At 43.4% G+C, this 18536-nt stretch overlaps 1 protein-coding gene across 6 annotated transcripts in view; it reads left to right on the top strand.

Moving 5' to 3' along the window:
- VEPH1 (ventricular zone expressed PH domain containing 1) overlaps positions 1-18536 on the top strand; it is a 175071-nt gene that overhangs the window by 9867 nt on the left and 146668 nt on the right. For all 6 annotated transcript variants that reach the window (XM_050965875.1, XM_050965874.1, XM_050965876.1 and 3 more), the window contains exons 2-3: positions 3566-3854; positions 7113-7328. In XM_050965875.1, the coding sequence (XP_050821832.1) occupies positions 3717-3854; positions 7113-7328 (354 nt within the window). In that variant the 5' untranslated portion in view covers positions 3566-3716. The remainder of the gene's footprint in view (positions 1-3565; positions 3855-7112; positions 7329-18536) is intronic.

The raw sequence follows: 18536 nt of genomic DNA, 5'->3' as shown, positions 1-18536 counted from the left end.
CTAGTGATTAGGCCGAAGTTGCCTCACTCTGATTATTTTATGAATTTGTTCCATGTATAGATACACCTAACATCAACATTTAGGCATATTTACTTACGTTGTTTGGGCTCTAGAGGAGTCTTTATGGCGTGAAACTGGAAGTAGTAGTCCAGTTCACAGTTTCTCTGCTGTGACTTGGAATATTGTGTTCATTTTGTGACACCCCATTACGAGAAGATATTGACAAACAGGAGGGACTTCAGAGAAGAGCAGTAGAACTGATAAAGGGGCTGAAGGAATTTTCTCATGTGAAATGCTTTCAAGAGCTAAGTCTCTATCGCTTCAGGAAGTGGTGGCTGGCAGTGTGAAATATAAGTCTAAGATAGTTTAAAAAAGGGAGAAGATGCAGTGGGGAATAACAAGGACTAATACAATGAAAGTAAGGGAATATTTAGTTGAAATATCAGGCAAATTTCTTGACGATTAGATCTATTCAACTGTGCAATTGTTCTCCAAGGGAAATGGTGGCAGCCCTATCATTTGGGACATTTAAAACTGGACTGGACATAAAAAATAGAGATCAATTCTCTTTGGCTGTGGGCTATGGCACATAATCTAATAGCTCATTTCCGTACCTAACTTATGAGTTCTGTTGTGTCAAAGATCTATATAATTAAAGAGTCACCAAGTAAGTTAGGCCTTGACAAGATAGTGTAGATTGACCCATTGTAGAGGTCTTACAAAATGAAGACTCTGTTTCAATGACAAAAGAGAGTGTTTTAGGTTGTGTTGGCTTAAGACATACCTCTAGGTTGTCAGATCATCGTTTTTATATGTAACAGAGTTGATGCATTCTGGGAAAATATTTTCTTATTCTTTGCCTTTTCAGAGAAGATTTCATACTGCTTAAAGCCTGTAACCTTTCTTCTAATGTGTATGTTTAATTTACTGGGATCATGTGATGTGTATTTAGTTTCCTCTTGTGATTATGATGAAATGTAAAGGCTAGCTGCTGTTTGCATATATTTGCGAGTGTTTGCAAATGTACTTTATTCCTCATGTGGTTCATTCTTTTCTCTGTCACACAGTTCCCAACTTTCATGGGGTAAATAAGCACCCCAACTTTCACAATAACCCCAAAATCAAGCTTATCCCTGAGAACCCCAACACTCTATGTAACTAGATCTCCCCGGCGTTCAGTCTGGGACTGTGGTAGGTCCACTGGGCACCCCTGACTCTCTCCCCACTTGCCCCTGCTTGCCCCCCCTTACCCCTGCTTGGCCCTCCTTGCTCTGCTTGCAGGTAGCCGATCAAAAAAAAGAAGCAACAAGCTACAATCAAGCAACAAGAAACAAGCAACAAGCTACAAGCCAAAAACTAGCCAACAAGCAACTCACATGCCAATTAAGCCAAAACAAGCCCAGTTTCTGCATTTTTCTCCCACGTTTGGAGTATCCATTCAGTCAGCAGACTATTTCTATCATTGCAGAGCTGCAGGTTCTGTCTCCATCTGTATCTGAGATATTGTAGCCTTTGAAGGGCCCTTTCCTGTATTCCTGCTCACTATGATTTTATCACTTGCTCTAGATGCTTTCAATATTCAGGCCTGTTGCAGGCACAGTCCTGGAAAAAGTCACTGCAGTCACCCTGCCTCAGTTCCTCTCTTGGTTCTCTAATCAACTCTCATGCACACAAGAGTTTTAAAATAATGTTCCCTCTTTTGGGCTGTAATTTATTAAGTCCTCACAAACCAAATACACAGTTCCTTTAGTCATTCCTCAGGCCTTCCAATATACCCTTGTTTCAGGGGTTCAGGCTCTGTCTCTCTCTCTCTCTCTCTGTGCTCCTCAATTCCCGCTGAGCTTTGGAGCTCTGGTGGTCCCACTCTGGCCCCAAGAGACCTTCCCCCAAGTCTTATCCTACTCCCAGTCCCTGTGCTCTGCGGTGCATTGAAAACTCTTAAAATTATCAGCTATAACTTTAACTTTGAGGGTGTTTTCTTGATCCTGCTTGCAAATTAAGGAGCACTGTAGGAATGTGTGTGATCTGGGCCTACCTGCTGTCAGTTTGCAGTGAGCTAGCCTGGAGTAAGGTGGGTTGTGCCTCTCTGGTTTAGGGAACAGCTTGCTTTGTCTCTCAGTTTTTGGGTTCTTGTGCATTAGGGTTCTGGAGTTTAAGAAAGAAAGTAGTGCTATATTGCAACTCTCCAGCACCATTATTTATGTTTTTATTGAATTCTCTGTGTGAATGCTATGAACATAACATGCTCAAACTCCTCCTTCTGTTGGAGCAAGGTCTGCACAGCTCTACTTCATTGGGCTGTGCTTGAATCCTGCCCCAGCCGATCATCCTAGCTCTGCTACAGGACAGCTTCCATTTGCCTGTAGGCTTCCTTTTTAGCTCAGACACTTATAATTCACAGCAGGTAGTCACATGATGATCCTTCCCAGAGAGACCTGTTCCTAAAGATACCATACTTTGGAACAGGGTTGGCTGGCCTCAGGACTCCACTGCCCTTAAAGGGATAGATCAGCCATTTACAAACTCTTGAATGGCCACACTGAAATCAATAGGATTTCTCATGGAGTCAGGTATTGCTCATCATGCTTAGGGGTATTAAAACCTGGTCCTTGTACTCAGATCAAGGGAAATTTGTTGTGGCTTCTTAGTGAGTTGTTATTGCTGCACTATGCAGGTTACCAGCACCAGTAATGCCTTTTCTATTCTATTTCTTATATCGTGCTTTTCAGTATGGTACCTGAACACCACAGATATCTCTTGGATTATCCCGTAATATTGATGTCCTGCAAGACTCAGGTAGCAGATAATTTTCCATCATCAATGGTAAAGAACAGCATAATTTAAAGTAGGCAAGAAATACATAAAGCATGCAATATATAAAATATTCCTTGTGGAATTTTGGACAGTTGTTGTACATAAGGATTGCCTACAGCTGATGTATGGGGAAAAAGGAGTCTTAGCTCATCCTCATTGCAGGGTTTTTTCATACATCAGGATTCAGTTGTGAAAACCTTACTCGCATGCGTAGTCCCAGTTCATCATAAGTAACAGTTGCATAACCTGGCTTTCTGGTCCAGTTTCTCCTCCAGTTCAGATCTAGGGCACTGTTCTTAGCCTGCTGTACCTGTTCAGTGCCTAAACAGAAGGCAGAGTGTGCACGTAATAACTAAAACACACACACAAACACACACACATCCTGCTCACACAGTTTCTCTCTGGGGAGAGGGTAAAAAAAGAGTCATCTGTGACAGATGTTAGTCATGGCACTTAATACCCTTTTGGAAAGTGCTCAGATATCATGGTGATGAGGATAGTATAACAACCTGAATAGAATGAAATAGAGAAGGCTTCTTTCTTTATAGCTATCTGTGTAGTCTCTGATTCAGTAATACACTTAAGCAGATGTATTTTTGACTATTACATTCCTAAAGTTAGACACATGCTTATTAAGTACTTTGCTGAATGAGGGATTAAGTACCTTTCACAGGCACTCATTGAAAAATCTTTGGTGAATCACAAGGTGACATTCCCAGACTTTTGCTAATATGTGCATTTTTTTTTCCAGATCGTGGCAGAAGAGGCCTCAGAATGTGCAAAAGGTTTTATTGTACCTAGTAAACTGCTGACAAGGTTATGGGTTGCTACATCACCAGCCTCATTTGACTGAAGCACATGGTACAAGCAGAGATTTGTCTGACTGGCAGAACACATAAGCCATGCATCATCTATTTGGGCTGGTTTTGGGACAAAAGGACCTTTCACGTGCAGGGGATCTATTCTCCTTAGATGATGCTGAGATAGAAGGAAGCCTGTCAGAAGCTCTTGAGCAAATAAAAATAATTAGTTCATCTCCAGTAAGTAAGACATGCACTGCCATCCTTCTGCATGAGATAATATATTGTGAAAAGAAAGGTCAGAAAACAATGACAGAATAAGCTGAACACCAAAAGCAGATAATAAATCTAACCTTTTAAAAACCACAAAAGTCCTAAACAAAATGTCAGATTCAAAGACTTCAGGTCTTGCATTCAGTTCTCATTCTTCTGAATTTTATTTTAAGAAAAATAATTTAAACTGATCTTAGTCACACTTCACATTAAGCATCCATTTATAGTGTATTGAGGGTTAATACATGATTAATAGATGTTAAAGTCATGCTATGGCTATGAATGAAATAAAGAATGCATGTGCCATAGTGCAAGAACATAAATGCCATCATTTCATTTCTGACAGGATGACACCCAGATCAGCAGCCCTTCTAAATTTTGTTCTGATGGAATTGCCACTAACAGGAGAAGTCCCTGCATTGGTTGTTTTCTCAGTTCTGTTACAGCACTCTATAAGCTTCTGAAGGAGACAGAGCAGCATAAGAAATAATAGTTGACCTGGTACTCAGCACTCTTTGTGAGGGTAGCTTAAATTCTCCGTATTCTGAGCCACCAGTTCTCTCCTTCAAGTGTGCTCTCTTTGCCAGCTTATCTTCTACTCTTGTGTGGGACTCCCAGAGTGGCTGACAGATAACCTATCAGCATAGTCCAGTACTGATCTTTTGTTAATCTGACCAAAAGACAGTATGAAAACTAGCGCACTGAAGGGAGTTGAATCCACAGGCTGAAGGATGGATATTGATTGGAGGACCTGAGAATGAATGGGAAGTGCTCACAGACACAGTCATTCCAGGGCTATACGTTGCTATCACGCAAAGACATGGACACTTTCTTCACCCACCCGCTTGCTGGCAACCTTGATTTTATTTTCTTTCAATCCATTCTGTTTTTAGCTTTTCACCTTTTCTCAATTCATCTCTTTCTCTCTCTCTTCCTCCTGCCCTTTTCTTCTAAGTTTTCTCCCACTCCTCTTCTCACCCACCCCTCCTCTCATATGAGTAGCTTCTTTTAATTATTTGCTAACCAAAGCAATAAGTAATCTTATTATAGCGTCAAACTTCCCTCCATCCCTGCCACATTGTGATGTTGCTGAATTCAGCTGCTAAAGTACTGCAGGAGTTGGTAGGAGACAGACAAAGATAAGATACTCTGAAAGCATTTTAAGAAACTGTTTATCGGTTTAGATCTCTCTAACTCTTCTGTACCATGGATTCATGTAGTTTAAGGCGAGAAGGGACCATTAGATCATCTAGTCTGACCTCCTGTATGTCATGGGTGACTGAATTTCACCCAGTTACCCCTTCATTGAGTCCAATATCTCGTGTTTGACTAAAGCACAACTTGTGTTAATGCTTGGGTCAGCCCAATCCATTTCTCAATTATATTTCAGAGCGGCCTTGAGCCTGAGCCATTTTGCAAACCCTTAAATCCCCATAGTGACCACTTTTGATTGGAATATACATCAGCTTGCAGAAGAGAAATTGTCAGCTGTAACAGGACCCTAATATATTGAACTAGCAAATGTACATGCACTTTTCTGGATATCATAGTGATTTTAAATGGATTTTGGCAACATTCCAACCTCTAACTTTCAGAACTTTTGAACACACTGTTGCTTGTGGCGACAAATGCTCTAAATCATCAATTAGGGAAATCATTGTGCAGAGACAATTCTTTCCTTGAGTCATTTCTTTGACAGCAAATTACCGATGCACATTTTTCCAGAGCATTATTCAAATTAGTTTAGCTCTTGACTCCACTTATTCCTGGTATATTTCCACTAATGGCATATTATCAGCATTTCCAGATATCCCTCCCATCTTAGTCCTCTGAGACAAAAGGACTAAATTTGCCACTGATACTTCATGCTAAACTGCTAACCCATGCTACATCCTAAAGAACAACGGATTTCTTGTGTTTCTGAATTCCCTAAGGCTAATTTCCACTAGGTGGCAGCAGTGCTCAGTGAGATACTTCATTATTGCTGTGGAGCAAGGCTTCTCACAATTTTTAAATTCAGAATTTGAGCTGTCAAGGTGTATTTATTTTCCTCATGTATGTGGGGAGACCCCTAGAGTTGCAGAGTATTCTGCTATACATCTTTCTGTGGTTAAAAGGCAGCTAGTGAATACAAATGCAGACTTTAGTATGAATCTCTTGCTTGTTTCTGTTTCCGGCCAACACCTTACTGGCCATCTCCATATTATTCTACTTCTGCTTTTATTAAATTTTTATCTTAAAAAATAAAGCAAACTCTTTTTAACAAGAGGAGAAGAGTTTTCCTGGAATTTCAAGGAGGAAAAGCCAAATTGCAGGATCAGATATATGTGTTAGGGTAGGTCAACTGATCACCCCAACAGTTTAAAATGTACATCCAATGTGCTCATTTACACCAGTGGATTTAATTACTCCACTGGATTTAATAGAGTTACTCCAGAATTATCCTTTTGTAAATTAATGTTGAATTTAGCCCAAATTCTTAAATATTTGCATGGCTAGCAGGTAAAAGTAACATTTTTTGATTAATACTTAGCTCGTGTTTGGCCTCTGTGCCTCTTTGAGGTAGAATATTTAGTTTAGCATGAGGGTTAGTTGTTGTATATACTGTGTCTGAGTCTCCATTGTAGTCATGTACACTAGTGCAAAATGGATGTTTTGGTAGCATTTTGTATCTAGTTTGCACAGATGTAAATAACTACATAGCATGCAGGGAAACAGACCTATTGAATCTATTTCTGTTCCTAGTGTAAATCTGAAATATCTCCGTTTACATCTGAGAGTCTAAATAATTGCATAATATAAGTTATTTGGACTCCTGGATGTAATTTTTTTAGAGTTGACATTTAAATGTTGATAGCAATATACAAATAGAAAAAATATAAACCAGGGATTTCAAGGCACATACATTCACATCTATTGAACAGGTACACCATAGCTTCAAAATAGGGGACTACAAAAATTCACAATCTTAATAATTTAATCTGTATTTTTTTGTAGGATCACAAATTATTCCTTTGTGTTAAATTACAACTTGGAATAGTTAAAGACCTATGACATGATTAGAGTTTTGCTCTCAGTATTCTACTAATTTATTGTATAGATGACATGAAGAAAATGGAGGTTAAATTAATTTAACATCTTCTGGTTCATTTTGTGGCATTCTTTAAAGGATGACACTTCATTTGCACAATACAATTTAAAAACCCATATTTTCTTTAAAATTAGGACTACCAGACTAACGACAATGACCAGGCAGTGGTGGAAATCTGTATCACTCGAATCACCACTGCTATCAGGGAGACTGCGTCCATAGAAAAACATGGAAAGGCACTTGTGGCTCTCTGGGAGTCGTGTTTAGAGCACAATCTAAAACCTTCAGGAAAAGATGAGGACACACCACATGCAAAAATTGCATCTGATATCATGAGTTGCATTTTGCAGGTAAGCCTGAATCACAAGAAATGCCCTATAACTCACAGTGTCATAGTTTAATAGCAGCTGTACTTAGTCTCTGTTGGGGTGTATTGGAGTGCTCACAATTATTGAAAAAGCCAAGAATTGGAGCTTCATGTTAAATTATACTGTTAATGTATATGATGTACATTGAGGCCAAGTAAATGTTTTGGCAGCATTCTTATCTTCTGAAATTTCCTGTGTGGTGAATTTCTCAACCTTAACGTTACATGAACCCTAGACGTTTGCATCTTACATAAAAATTAAAGTGTGAAGGATAGTATTGTTGCAGCAGCAGCAGCAGATGGGAAAGACATTTCATTCAAAACCCATTGTTTTCAAGGCACTTTTGACTCTTTGAAAGAAAAGTATCATTTGGGGAAAAGGTTGAAGAGGATCCTTTACCTGATAGAAATGTTGCCTTTCAAGAGCAAGGATCCCATTTAAAGGCTCCGTTGTGATGCGGAGTTCAGATGCAATATTGGAAACTAAATATGGGCCAAATTCTGACCTTGAACACACAGCTCAGATTTTGATCCTTTGTCTGCTAGGAGAATCTTTGTCCTATAAGTAGTTGTTTTTGAACAGTCATATGTTTTAACTGAAGCAGGCTCCTGAATGTTTCTCCAGTACAGCATATAAAGTGCTGTGGGATACATTTACATAATAGTTTCTATGTAAATGGAAGATCACTATGAAAGGTAGGTCAGTATCAATGGTGCGAAAAATTACATGCAACAGGCTGGTTGTCAACGTTCAGTTGCCTGCTTCAATGAGAACACATAGCTATGTTCAATAGTGTGAAATGTTTCTCAGGCAGAAATAAGGTTAAAGTCGGAGCACCGTGCCCATATTTGCTAATGTATCCTGATAGTGTTTTTTCTGTTATTTACTCATCTCCTCTGCTTTGTGAAATGTATTTCACTGGGGTACCACTCTCAGGAAACCAAGATTACATATTGTTATAAATCTGCATGCTTAGTATTAGGTACTGTTTTGTTACCTTACTGTCTGCCTTTTGGTGAGCTAGCATACAAGCTACAGAATAATGAGGCAGGCATGAGTTCAATGAGCAAAGCAGCCTTGTCTCTTTACCAGTACAGAAGGGTATAGAGGAACCTCCCCTCCTGCTGCTGGTGCCACTGTTACGGAAAGTTTTCCTCTCTAGGTGCAGAGGGGGGGATGAGCAGACACACCCCTGAACAGCCTTCACTTGTGGAAGAAGTTACACACTCACACAGCCCACAAAGTGTGTATCCTAAGGAACACACTCATCCAGCCTCCATACTAACTCTGCTACAACACCTACCCCTAGCCCTGGATGACCTGGAAAGAAAGAATCAGTAGAGGGCACCACAATGTCTAGAGAAGCGGTAAAGGAGGTAATATCCTGAGTTTGGAGTACAGGTTCAGGACAGAACCAGAGGTGTTGTATGAGCTGGAGCAGCAGGTTGGGTGCAGCATCCAGGGAGCAGGCTATGGAGAGAAAGCCTGGGAGCAGGCAGCCTGAGAGTTGGCACTGACAAGCTGAGAGCCAGGCAGGAAGTAGACTATTAGTCAAAGGAGGCCAGCAGCAGGGGGAACATATATACGCAGCAGCTGCCTGCAGCAGGAGTACAGTACATGTGGAGGGCAAGAGGGCACTGTGTAGGAAGCCCAAATAAGACAGAAGAACTGAGTGAGCTCTGGTAGGTGGTGGAATCTGCAGCCAGGGTTTAATTGCCCCTAGGAGGGATAGACTGGAGGGAGTAGCCTAGGTATTAGCCCTGACGAACCCTATGGAACAGCTGCCTTTTTACCTCTCTGTGACCCCTTGGGGTGAATTATGAATTGTTAGGCTGACCTGGACATCCAACTGCTGCAGCCATTATTTGTGCTAACCCTGGTAAAATAATCTTCAATGGTTCATTCGAAATGGGAGACTATTAATGGGGGCCCATCAATGACTGTAATCTGTACAGTCTGGGTATGTTCCTCGCTGGGGAGAGAAATTACAGTAAAAATGAGGAAGCTGAAGCTAGCTGGAAATGGAATAAAGAAACTGAAATTCACTGAGAGCCCATTACAGGAGAGGAAGTGTCATTTTCTTAGAAGTTTATGGTTTTATGGGTACCTCCTATATGTGTAGTTTTCCTCGGCTGGCCCATGCCGAATCTTCCCAGCACACCATTGTTTCCATGGCCAGTCAGTCTTCCCTATTTGGTCTGAGTCACCCACTTTCCCCAGTGCTGATGTGTCCGCTCTACATACAGCATTTCATTGCTAAGATCCCTTTGTATAGTTCCCTTATTATTTCCAATTTGCCTTCTGCATTGACCAACTGGCCGCAACGTGCCAGGTTTGACAGAGGGTACGTCTACACTACAGGATTATTCCAATATTACATAAACCAGTTTTGTAAAACAGATTGTATAAAGTCGAGTGCACACGGCCACACAAAGCACAATAATTCGGTGGTGTGCGTCCATGTACCAAGGCTAGCATCGATTTCCGGAGTGTTGCACTGTGGGTAGTTATCCTGTAGCTATCTCATAGTTCCCGCAGTCGCCCCCACCCATTGGAATTCTGGGTTGAGATCCCAATGCATGATGGTACAAAAACAGTGTCGCGGGTGATTCTGGGTAAATGTCGTTACTCATTCCTTCCTCCGTGAAAGCAACGGCGGACAATCATTTCGTGCCCTTTTCCCCTGGATTGCCCTGGCAGATGCCATAGCATGGCAACCATGGAGCCCGTTTTGCCTTTTGTCGCTGTCACTATATGTGTACTGGATGCCGCTGACAGAGGCGGTACGGCAGCGCTACACAGCAGCATTCATTTGCCTTTGCAAGGTAGCAGAGATGGTTACCTGTCATTCTGTACCGTCTGCCATGCCATTGTAAATTGGCAATGAGATGACGGTTATCAGTCGTTTTATATCGTCTGCTACTGTCATAGGTGCTCCTGGCTGACCTTCGCTGAGGTCGGCCGGGGGCACAAAGAAAAAATTGGAATGACCCACCCGGTCATTCCCTCCTTTATGTTTTATCTAAAAATAGTCAGTCCGGCCTAGAATATGAGGCAAGTGTACTCGAGAACCAGTGTATCAGAGAACCAGAGAGCACAGCCGCTCCGTGTCAGATCCCACAGAAAGGATGAGCTGCATGCCATTCTAGGGGGTGTCCCTGCAACAACCCCACCTGTTGCTTCCCTCCTCCCCAGGCCTCCTGGGCTACCATTGCAGTGTTCCCCCATTTGTGTGATGAAATAATAAAGAATGCAGGAATAAGAAACACTGACTTGTTACTGAGATAAAATGAGGGGGAGGCAGCCTCCAGCTGCTATGATAATCCAGGCAGGACATTAAATGGTGGAGGTGAGAGGAGCCCAGCATCCCGCTGGTATGATAGTCCAGGCAGTACAGAATCTTTTCTTTAGACGTGAAAGGGGAGGCGCTGATGGAATTCAGCCCCCAGTTGCTATGATGAGGATGGTTACCAGCCGTTCTGTACCATCTGCTGGGAATAACCAGGAGTCATTCCTATTTTTACCCAGGCGCCCCCGGCCAACCTCACCTGAGGCCACCAGGAGCACTCACGGGCTGATGACGAGGACTGCTACTAGTCCTACTGCACTGTACCATCTGCCACCGGGGAAGGGAGGGGAAGAGGATGCTGCTGTTCAGTGCCCCAGCACCATGTCTGCCAGCAGCATGCAGTAGACATACAGTGACATTGAAAAAAGTCAAGAAAGGATTTTTTTCCCTTTTCTTTCACAGGTGGTGGGGAGGGGTAGTAAATTGACGAGATATACCCTGAACCACCCCAGACAATGTGTTTGACCCTACAGGCATTGGGAGCTCAGCCAAGAGTGCAAATGCTTTTCGGAAACTGCGGGGACTGTGGGATAGCTGGAGTCCTCAGTCCCCCCTCCGTTCCTCCATGAGCGTCCATTTGATTCTTTAGCTTTCCGTTACGCTTGTCACACAGCACTGTGCTGTGGACTCTGTATCATAGCCTGGAGATTTTTTTCAAATGCTTTGGCATTTCGTCTTCTGTAACGGAGCTATGATAGAACAGATTTGTCTCCCCATACAGCGATCAGATCCAGTATCTCCCGTACGGTCCATGGTGGAGCTCTTTTTGGATTTGGGGCTGCATCGCCACCTGTGCTGATCAGAGCTCCATGCTGGGCAAACAGGAAATTAAATTCAAAAGTTCACGGGGCTTTTCCTGTCTACCTGGCCAGTGCATGCGAGTGCAGATTGCTGTCCAGAGCTGTCACAAAGATGCACTGTGGGATACCGCCCGGAGGCCAATACCGTCGATTTGTGGCCGCACTGACCCTAATCCGATACGGTAATACCGATTTCAGCGCTACTCCTCTCGTCGGGGAGGAGTACAGAAACCAGTTTAAAGAGCCCTTTATATCGATATAAAGGGCCTCGTGTGGACGGGTGCAGCGTTAAATCGGTTTAACGCTGCTAAAATTGGTATAAACCTGTAGTGTAGACCAGGCCTCAGACTTGCTCTTTAAATGAACTTCTCTACATCTGCCCAGCAAATGCTGGTTGTTGGCATTGACTTATGTTCAGATGTGTGTCACTCAGTCTTTCCCTGTAGTAGCTGAAGCAACAGTACTAAAAGCCTCGGCGTGTTACTGTCTGTTCCAGTCTACTGCTCAAATAGTTGCCACAAGGTCCTCATTATGACATGTTGTCCTTAAAACTTCTTGAGATTCATCATCTAGTTTGGCTCTTGGTTGGAAGTGTTGAAAGTTCAAAAGAAACAAAAAAAAATTAAAGAAAAAATAACCCCATATCTGAATTCACTTCAATGAAATAGCAATTTACAATTGTCCCTATGCCCAGGTCTGTTCTTTTCAGTTCCCAAACTCTGGGAACAGTGCCAGCTGAATATTCACAGTGAAGAAAGAAAAAAAATATCTAACTGAAGCTCAGATTGGTATTGATCTTGTCCTGGAATTTAATTCCTGAGATCAGCAGAACAAGTCTCCATTGTCTTAACTCTGTTTTTCATTATAACATTGTCAAAATAAAGCATTGCTTATTTCCTAGATGAATTGTATTTGTTAGCATTAAATTCAATTAGTTCAGAGTACACACCATAAGGCCCTGACTAAAAACCCACTGAAGTGAATGGGAAGACACCTATTGACTTCAATGAGCTTTGGATTCGACCTTTAGTTAATGTTAATATATTTACTGGGACACTTTCCCACTAATAAATGATGATCAAATCCAATTGTTCTCTTTCTGCAGATAGTTCAGATATTTATGATAGATAACAATGCATGTTTGAAAGTCTGTAATGTGCCAAAGTTCACCATGGTCATAGGGCAGGGGTGGGCAAACTTTTTGGTCTGAGGGCCACATCTGGGAATAGAAACAGTATGGTGGGCAATGAATGCTCACAAAATTGGGGTTGGGGTGTGGGAGCGAGTGAGGGCTCTGGCTGGGGGTGCAGGATCCAGGGTTGGGCCAAAAATGAGGAGTTCAGGGTGCGGGAGGGGGCTCTGGGCTGGAACGGGGGAATTGAGGGCTCTGGCTGGGGGTGTGGGCTCTGGGGTGGGGCTGGAGATGAGGAGTTTGGGGTGTAGGAGGGTGGTCTGGGCTGGGACCAAGGGGCTTGCAGGGCAGGAGGGAGATCAGAGCAGGGGACTGGGGTGCAGGGAGGGGTTCAGGGGTGCAGGCTCCAGGCAGCACTTACCTCAAGCAGCTCCTGGAAGCAGCGGCATGTCCCTTCTCTGGCTTTTATGCAGATGCATGGCCAGGTGATTCTGCAAGCTGCCCCATCCACAGGTACCGCCCCTGCAGCTCCCATTGGCTGTAGTTTCCGGCCAATGGGAGCTGCGGGGGTGGTGGTTGGGCAGGTGCAGTGTGCAGAGTGAAGCTTTCTGGATGCCCCTGTGCATAGGAGCCGGAGAGGGGCCATGCTGCTGCTTCCGGGAGCTGCATGCAGTGGCTCTCAGTCCTGCTCCCCGGATGGAGCACCAGAGTGGGGCAAGCCCCAGAACCTGCTCCCCAGTGGGATCTCAAGGGCTGGATTAAAATGGCTGGCGGGCTGGATCTGGCCCATGGGCCATAGTTAGCCACCCGTTATAGGGCATTATGCAAGCCACCCTCCATGTGTTTGCTGTATTCTTTTTTTATTGTAAGAAAATCACTCTGAATAAACTAAGAAGAAATCAAACCTGAGAACTTCTACAAATACATTTGCTGCTCTTAGAATCACAGCAACATTATGTGTTAACTTTGTGTTAACAGAAGAAAGAACAATTTGAGTTTTTATACAATCCATGAAGGACAGTTGGAAAAGTAATGAATATCTCACACTGGGTTGAATGTTACGTGTTCTGTTGATATTAGCAGCAGTTAGGTCCCCAAGGTTTGCAAACTTTGCTACATTATATTATTGAAATCTGTTTTTCATTGTCACTTGCATATTTTCATAAATGACCAGTCATGTGGAGATATTTGTTAGGGGCAGCTGGAACCTTACTCTGTGCTTCCAATTGAATTAATACATTTTCTCTGACAGCTTAGTATTTTATCATCCTTATTATAGAGAGCTTTCCCTTCTGTTCTGTTTTCATAAAAGAGCTACATCCCAACCAAAGAGCCAGATCATATCTGAAGTGAATGGTGTTTTTGGGGTGGGGATGGGTGTATAACTTGAAGGCAGAATTTGACAAAAGCCTGTCCCAGTCATAAGTAATAAGGAATTATGTGGATTTAAAGATGTTGCTGTGTAAAAACTCCGTTAGTTTTAAGAACCTTTCTCAATATACACTGTGGCAAAGTACCTGTCTCTCCTCTCCTAGCTCAGTCCTCCTCAGCCTTGGAGACACAGGCTTGGGCAAAGCAAAAGCCCTTCACAGTCGCGCAGGGTCTGGCTGATCCCTTCTCAGTCAGGCCCTTGTTCTGTTTTCCTCTCCTTCTGGGGAGAGTGCAACCTGCCTTGCAAGAAAAGTTTTTAGAGTTCAGCTGCCTCTACTCACTGGCAGCTACTCTACTTCTCTCCTCCCCCCCTGCTTCCCTGCCAGGGAGGGTTTAAAAAGGTCTCCAGCCATTGGGGCCAGCTGAAACTAATTACCTCCCTGGTAACCCCTGTTCCAGCTGAACCTTATTCCTCCATGGTTAAGCCTTCTGGGACTAATTACTACCCCACGCTTGGTAGCTAAGTGTCCTGAGTTTGCCACAACACACTCTTTTGGCCAGATGCTGATGGCTCCAAAGGGTTATACCGGAACCTGGGGATGCTGGAACAACATAGACACCCTGATCACAGGCCTGGCTTACACTACGCGGTTAAACCTATTTAACACTGCACCCGTCCACACAACGAGGCCCTTTATATCTATATAAAGGGCTCTTTAAACCGGTTTCTGCACTCCCCAACAAGAGGAGTAGCACTGAAATCGATATTGCCATGTCGGATTAGGATTAGTGTGGCCGCAAATCGATGGTATTGGCCTCCAGGCGGTATCCCAAAGTGCACCTTTGTGACCACTCTGGAAAGCAGTCTGAACTCGGATGCACTGGCCAGGTAGACAGGAAAAGCCCCGTGAACTTTTGAATTGCATTTCCTGTTTGCCCAGCATGGAGCTCTGATCAGCATAGGTGGCGATGCAGTCCCAAATCCAAAAAGAGCTCCAGCATGGACCGTACGGGAGATACTGGATCTGATCGCTGTATGGGGAGACAAATCTGTTCTATCATAGCTCCGTTACAGAAGATGAAATGCCAAAGCATTTGAAAAAAATCTCCAGGCTATGATACAGAGTCCGCAGCACAGTACTGTGTGACAAGTGTAACGGAAAGCCAAAGAATCAAATGGATACGCATGGAGAGAGGGAGGGGGGACTGAGGACTCCAGCTATCCCACAGTCCCCGCAGCCTCCGAAAAGCATTTGCATTCTTGGCTGAGCTCCCAATGCCTGTAGGGTCAAACACATTGTCTGGGTGGTTCAGGGTATATCTCATCAATTTACCCCCCCTCCCACCGTGAAAGAAAAGGGAAAAAAATCGTTTCTTGACTTTTTTCAATGTCACCATATGTCTACTGCATGCTGCAGGTAGACACGGTGCTGGGGCACTGAACAGCAGCATACTCTCCCCTCCCTTCCCCAGTGGCAGATGGTGCAGTGCAGAAGGACTGGTAGCTATCCTTGCCATCATCCCATGAGTGCTCCTGGCTGGCCTCAGGTGAGGTTGGCTGAGGGCGCCTGGGTAAAAATAGGAATGACTCCCGGTCATTCCCAGCAGATGGTACAGAACGGCTGGTAACCGTCTTCATCATAGCAACTGGGGGCTGAGCTCCATTAGCTCCCCACTTTCATGTCTAAAGAAAAGATTCTGTACTGCCTGGACTATCATAGCAGTGGGATGCTGGGCTCCTCTCCCCTCTACCATTTAATGTCCTGCCTGGACTATCATAGCAGCTGCAGGCTGCCTCCCCCTCATTTTATCTCAGTAACAAGTCAATGTTTCTTATTCCTGCATTCTTTATTACTTCATCACACAAATGGGGGGACACTGCAACGGTAGCCCCGGAGGGTTGGGAGAGGAGGGAAGCAACGAGTGGGGTTGTTGCAGGGGTACCCCCTAGAATGGCATGCAGCTCATCATTTCTGTGGGATCTGACACGGAGCGGCTGTGCTCTCTGATACACTGGTTCTCTAGTACATTTGCCCCATATTCTAGGGAGGACTGACTCTATTTTTAGATACAACATAAAGGAAGGAATGACCCCTTGGTCATTTTTGTCTTTGCGCCCCCGGCCAACCTCAGCGAAGGTGAGCCAGGAGCACCCATGACAGTAGCAGACGGTACAGAACGACTGATAACCGTCATCTCATTGCCAATTTACAATGGCATGGCAGACGGTACAGAATGACAGGTAACCATGTCTGCTACCTTGCAAAGGCAAATGAATGCTGCTGTGTAGTGCTGCAGTACCGCCTCTGTCAGCGGCATCCAGTACACATACAGAGACAGTGACAAAAGGCAAAACGGGCTCCATGGTTGCCATGCTATGGCGTCTGCCAGGGCAATCCAGGGGAAAAGGGCACGAAATGATTGTCTGCCGTTGCTTTCATTGAGGAAGGAATGAGTAACGACATTTACCTAGAATCACTCGCGACACTGTTTTTGCACCATCATGCATTGGGATCTCAACCCAGAATTCCAATGGGCGGGGGAGACTGCGGGAACTATGGGATAGCTACGGGATAGTTACCCACAGTACAACGCTCCAGAAATCGACGCTAGCCTCGGTACATGGAGGGACACCTCCGAATTAATGTGCTTAGTGTGGCCGCGTGCACTCGACTTTATACAATCTGTTTTACAAAACCGGTTTATGTATAATCGGAATAATCCTGTAGTGTAGACATACTCACAGTCTTTTCCCCTGGCCACAACTCTTACAAGAAAGGGGCAGTGTAGGAGTTGCTGTCACACTCCATACTGCCTGAAGACTCCCCTAGCATAGGGAATCCTCATGTGGCCAGTTAAGCCTGGTTCAGAGCTGTTTTGCAGCACTTAAGCAACACAAAGAAGACTTAACAAACTAGGGAATATGCTTCATTGGGCCCAATCCTGTTCCCACTGGTGCTATCAGCAAAGGTCCAATTGACTTCACTGGAAGCAGAAATGGGCCAAATGGAATTATGTACATGGAACCACCATATTTTTTTTTCTGTTCACATGTATACTTTTTCACTCAAAGCTGCTCCAGACTGAATCGTATTCAAATTTCTTTGGAGTGTATTTCTTTTTGTTTTGCTACTGTGCTTGCATAAGAGTTTAGCACGGTGGGGCCGTGATCACTTGTGCTTCCTAGACGCTAGCAAAACTAACAACACATAATTAATAATAATTTCAAAAACGGTCATGTACTACAGTGTCAGAAAGATGTTCAAATGTGAAGGGAGTTTAGAGAAAAGCCACAAAAATTAGAGGATGAAGGAATAATCAAGGGAAGAGTAAAAGAAAGTATGACTCAATTCAGTCCTCAGTTACTTGGACACAAGTCTGATTGACTTCAGTGAGAGTTTATGTATGTGTACTCGAATGGAAAACATAATTTGACAGTAGATGTGTATAGGTTGGCTAAACATTTATTATACGCTGTCCTTGGGGTTTCCAAACATTTAAAGATTGTTATATCTCTTGTTTGGATCAAATTTTAGGTAGACGTGCAGCCCACAGTGACTTCATTTGAAGTTGTGTGCACTTTTTGGAAGACAGAGTTTGGCCTTAAGGGAGAAATAGCACACTTGAAATATTTGTAGATGGTTTTTAACATCATGGATAGGAGTTATTTGTGAATAGACTGGGGGAGAGTACAAAGAAATTGTATGGAATTATAAAAGGAAAACAGTCAAATTATCAGAAAATAATTCCAGCTGGTAAACTGGTTAAATGAAATCTGTGGAACAGTCTCTCAAGCCTACCTGTCAAGTGTCCTTCATTTCAAGGGATGTTATTCCATACCCAAAGTTATCTGTGCCCCCCCCCCCGCCTTTTGTTTTTATTGTTGAAAATTATTTACCTCAAAAATAAAGACTCATGAAACTGGGGTTGCAGAAAGAGTCATTTACACATAAGGAATAAATCCCACAGCATTTTTGGTCTCTTGCAGGAATAATTTTTGTATATCTCTGATTTTGGGGCTTTGCCACATATTGCAGCCCACATTTCTGGCTTGCCAGGTTGACAAGCATGCACCTAAAGGAACAGTTGGAAGCACCATTGCTTGGGGAAAAAAACAAGACGATATAATGGACTGTAAGTAACAATTCTGCGTTGGCAGAGGGTTGGAGGAGAGGTACCTAATAGGACTTTGCTCTAATTCTGTAATTCTTTGATTAGTGAGAATATTAACCATGATATTCTTATTGATGAATGCCCTGCAATGTCAATAATGTTCTTTAGCTCATTTATGTTTTTTGAATACAATCTGAGTCCTCTCTAAAGCAATATTCTCCTCTGAGTGCTTCCAAAACAAGAGATCCAAACTGCAAACTCCATCATTCCAGTGTAAATCAGCTCCACTTGACTCAGTGAAGTGACTCTGGGTTTATATCAGCATAAATGATAGCAGAACTGGACCCAGATTACAAATATGTACATTGTTTCACAACTGGACATTATAGCATTGGATGCTTATATTTTGAGGAATTTAGGAGTTC

The sequence above is a fragment of the Gopherus flavomarginatus genome, chromosome 8 (genome assembly GCF_025201925.1).
Source record: "Gopherus flavomarginatus isolate rGopFla2 chromosome 8, rGopFla2.mat.asm, whole genome shotgun sequence".
Lineage (NCBI taxonomy): Eukaryota > Metazoa > Chordata > Testudines > Testudinidae > Gopherus > Gopherus flavomarginatus.
Note: the sequence above shows the minus strand (reverse complement) of the source record. Positions and strands in the feature narration are given on the sequence as shown.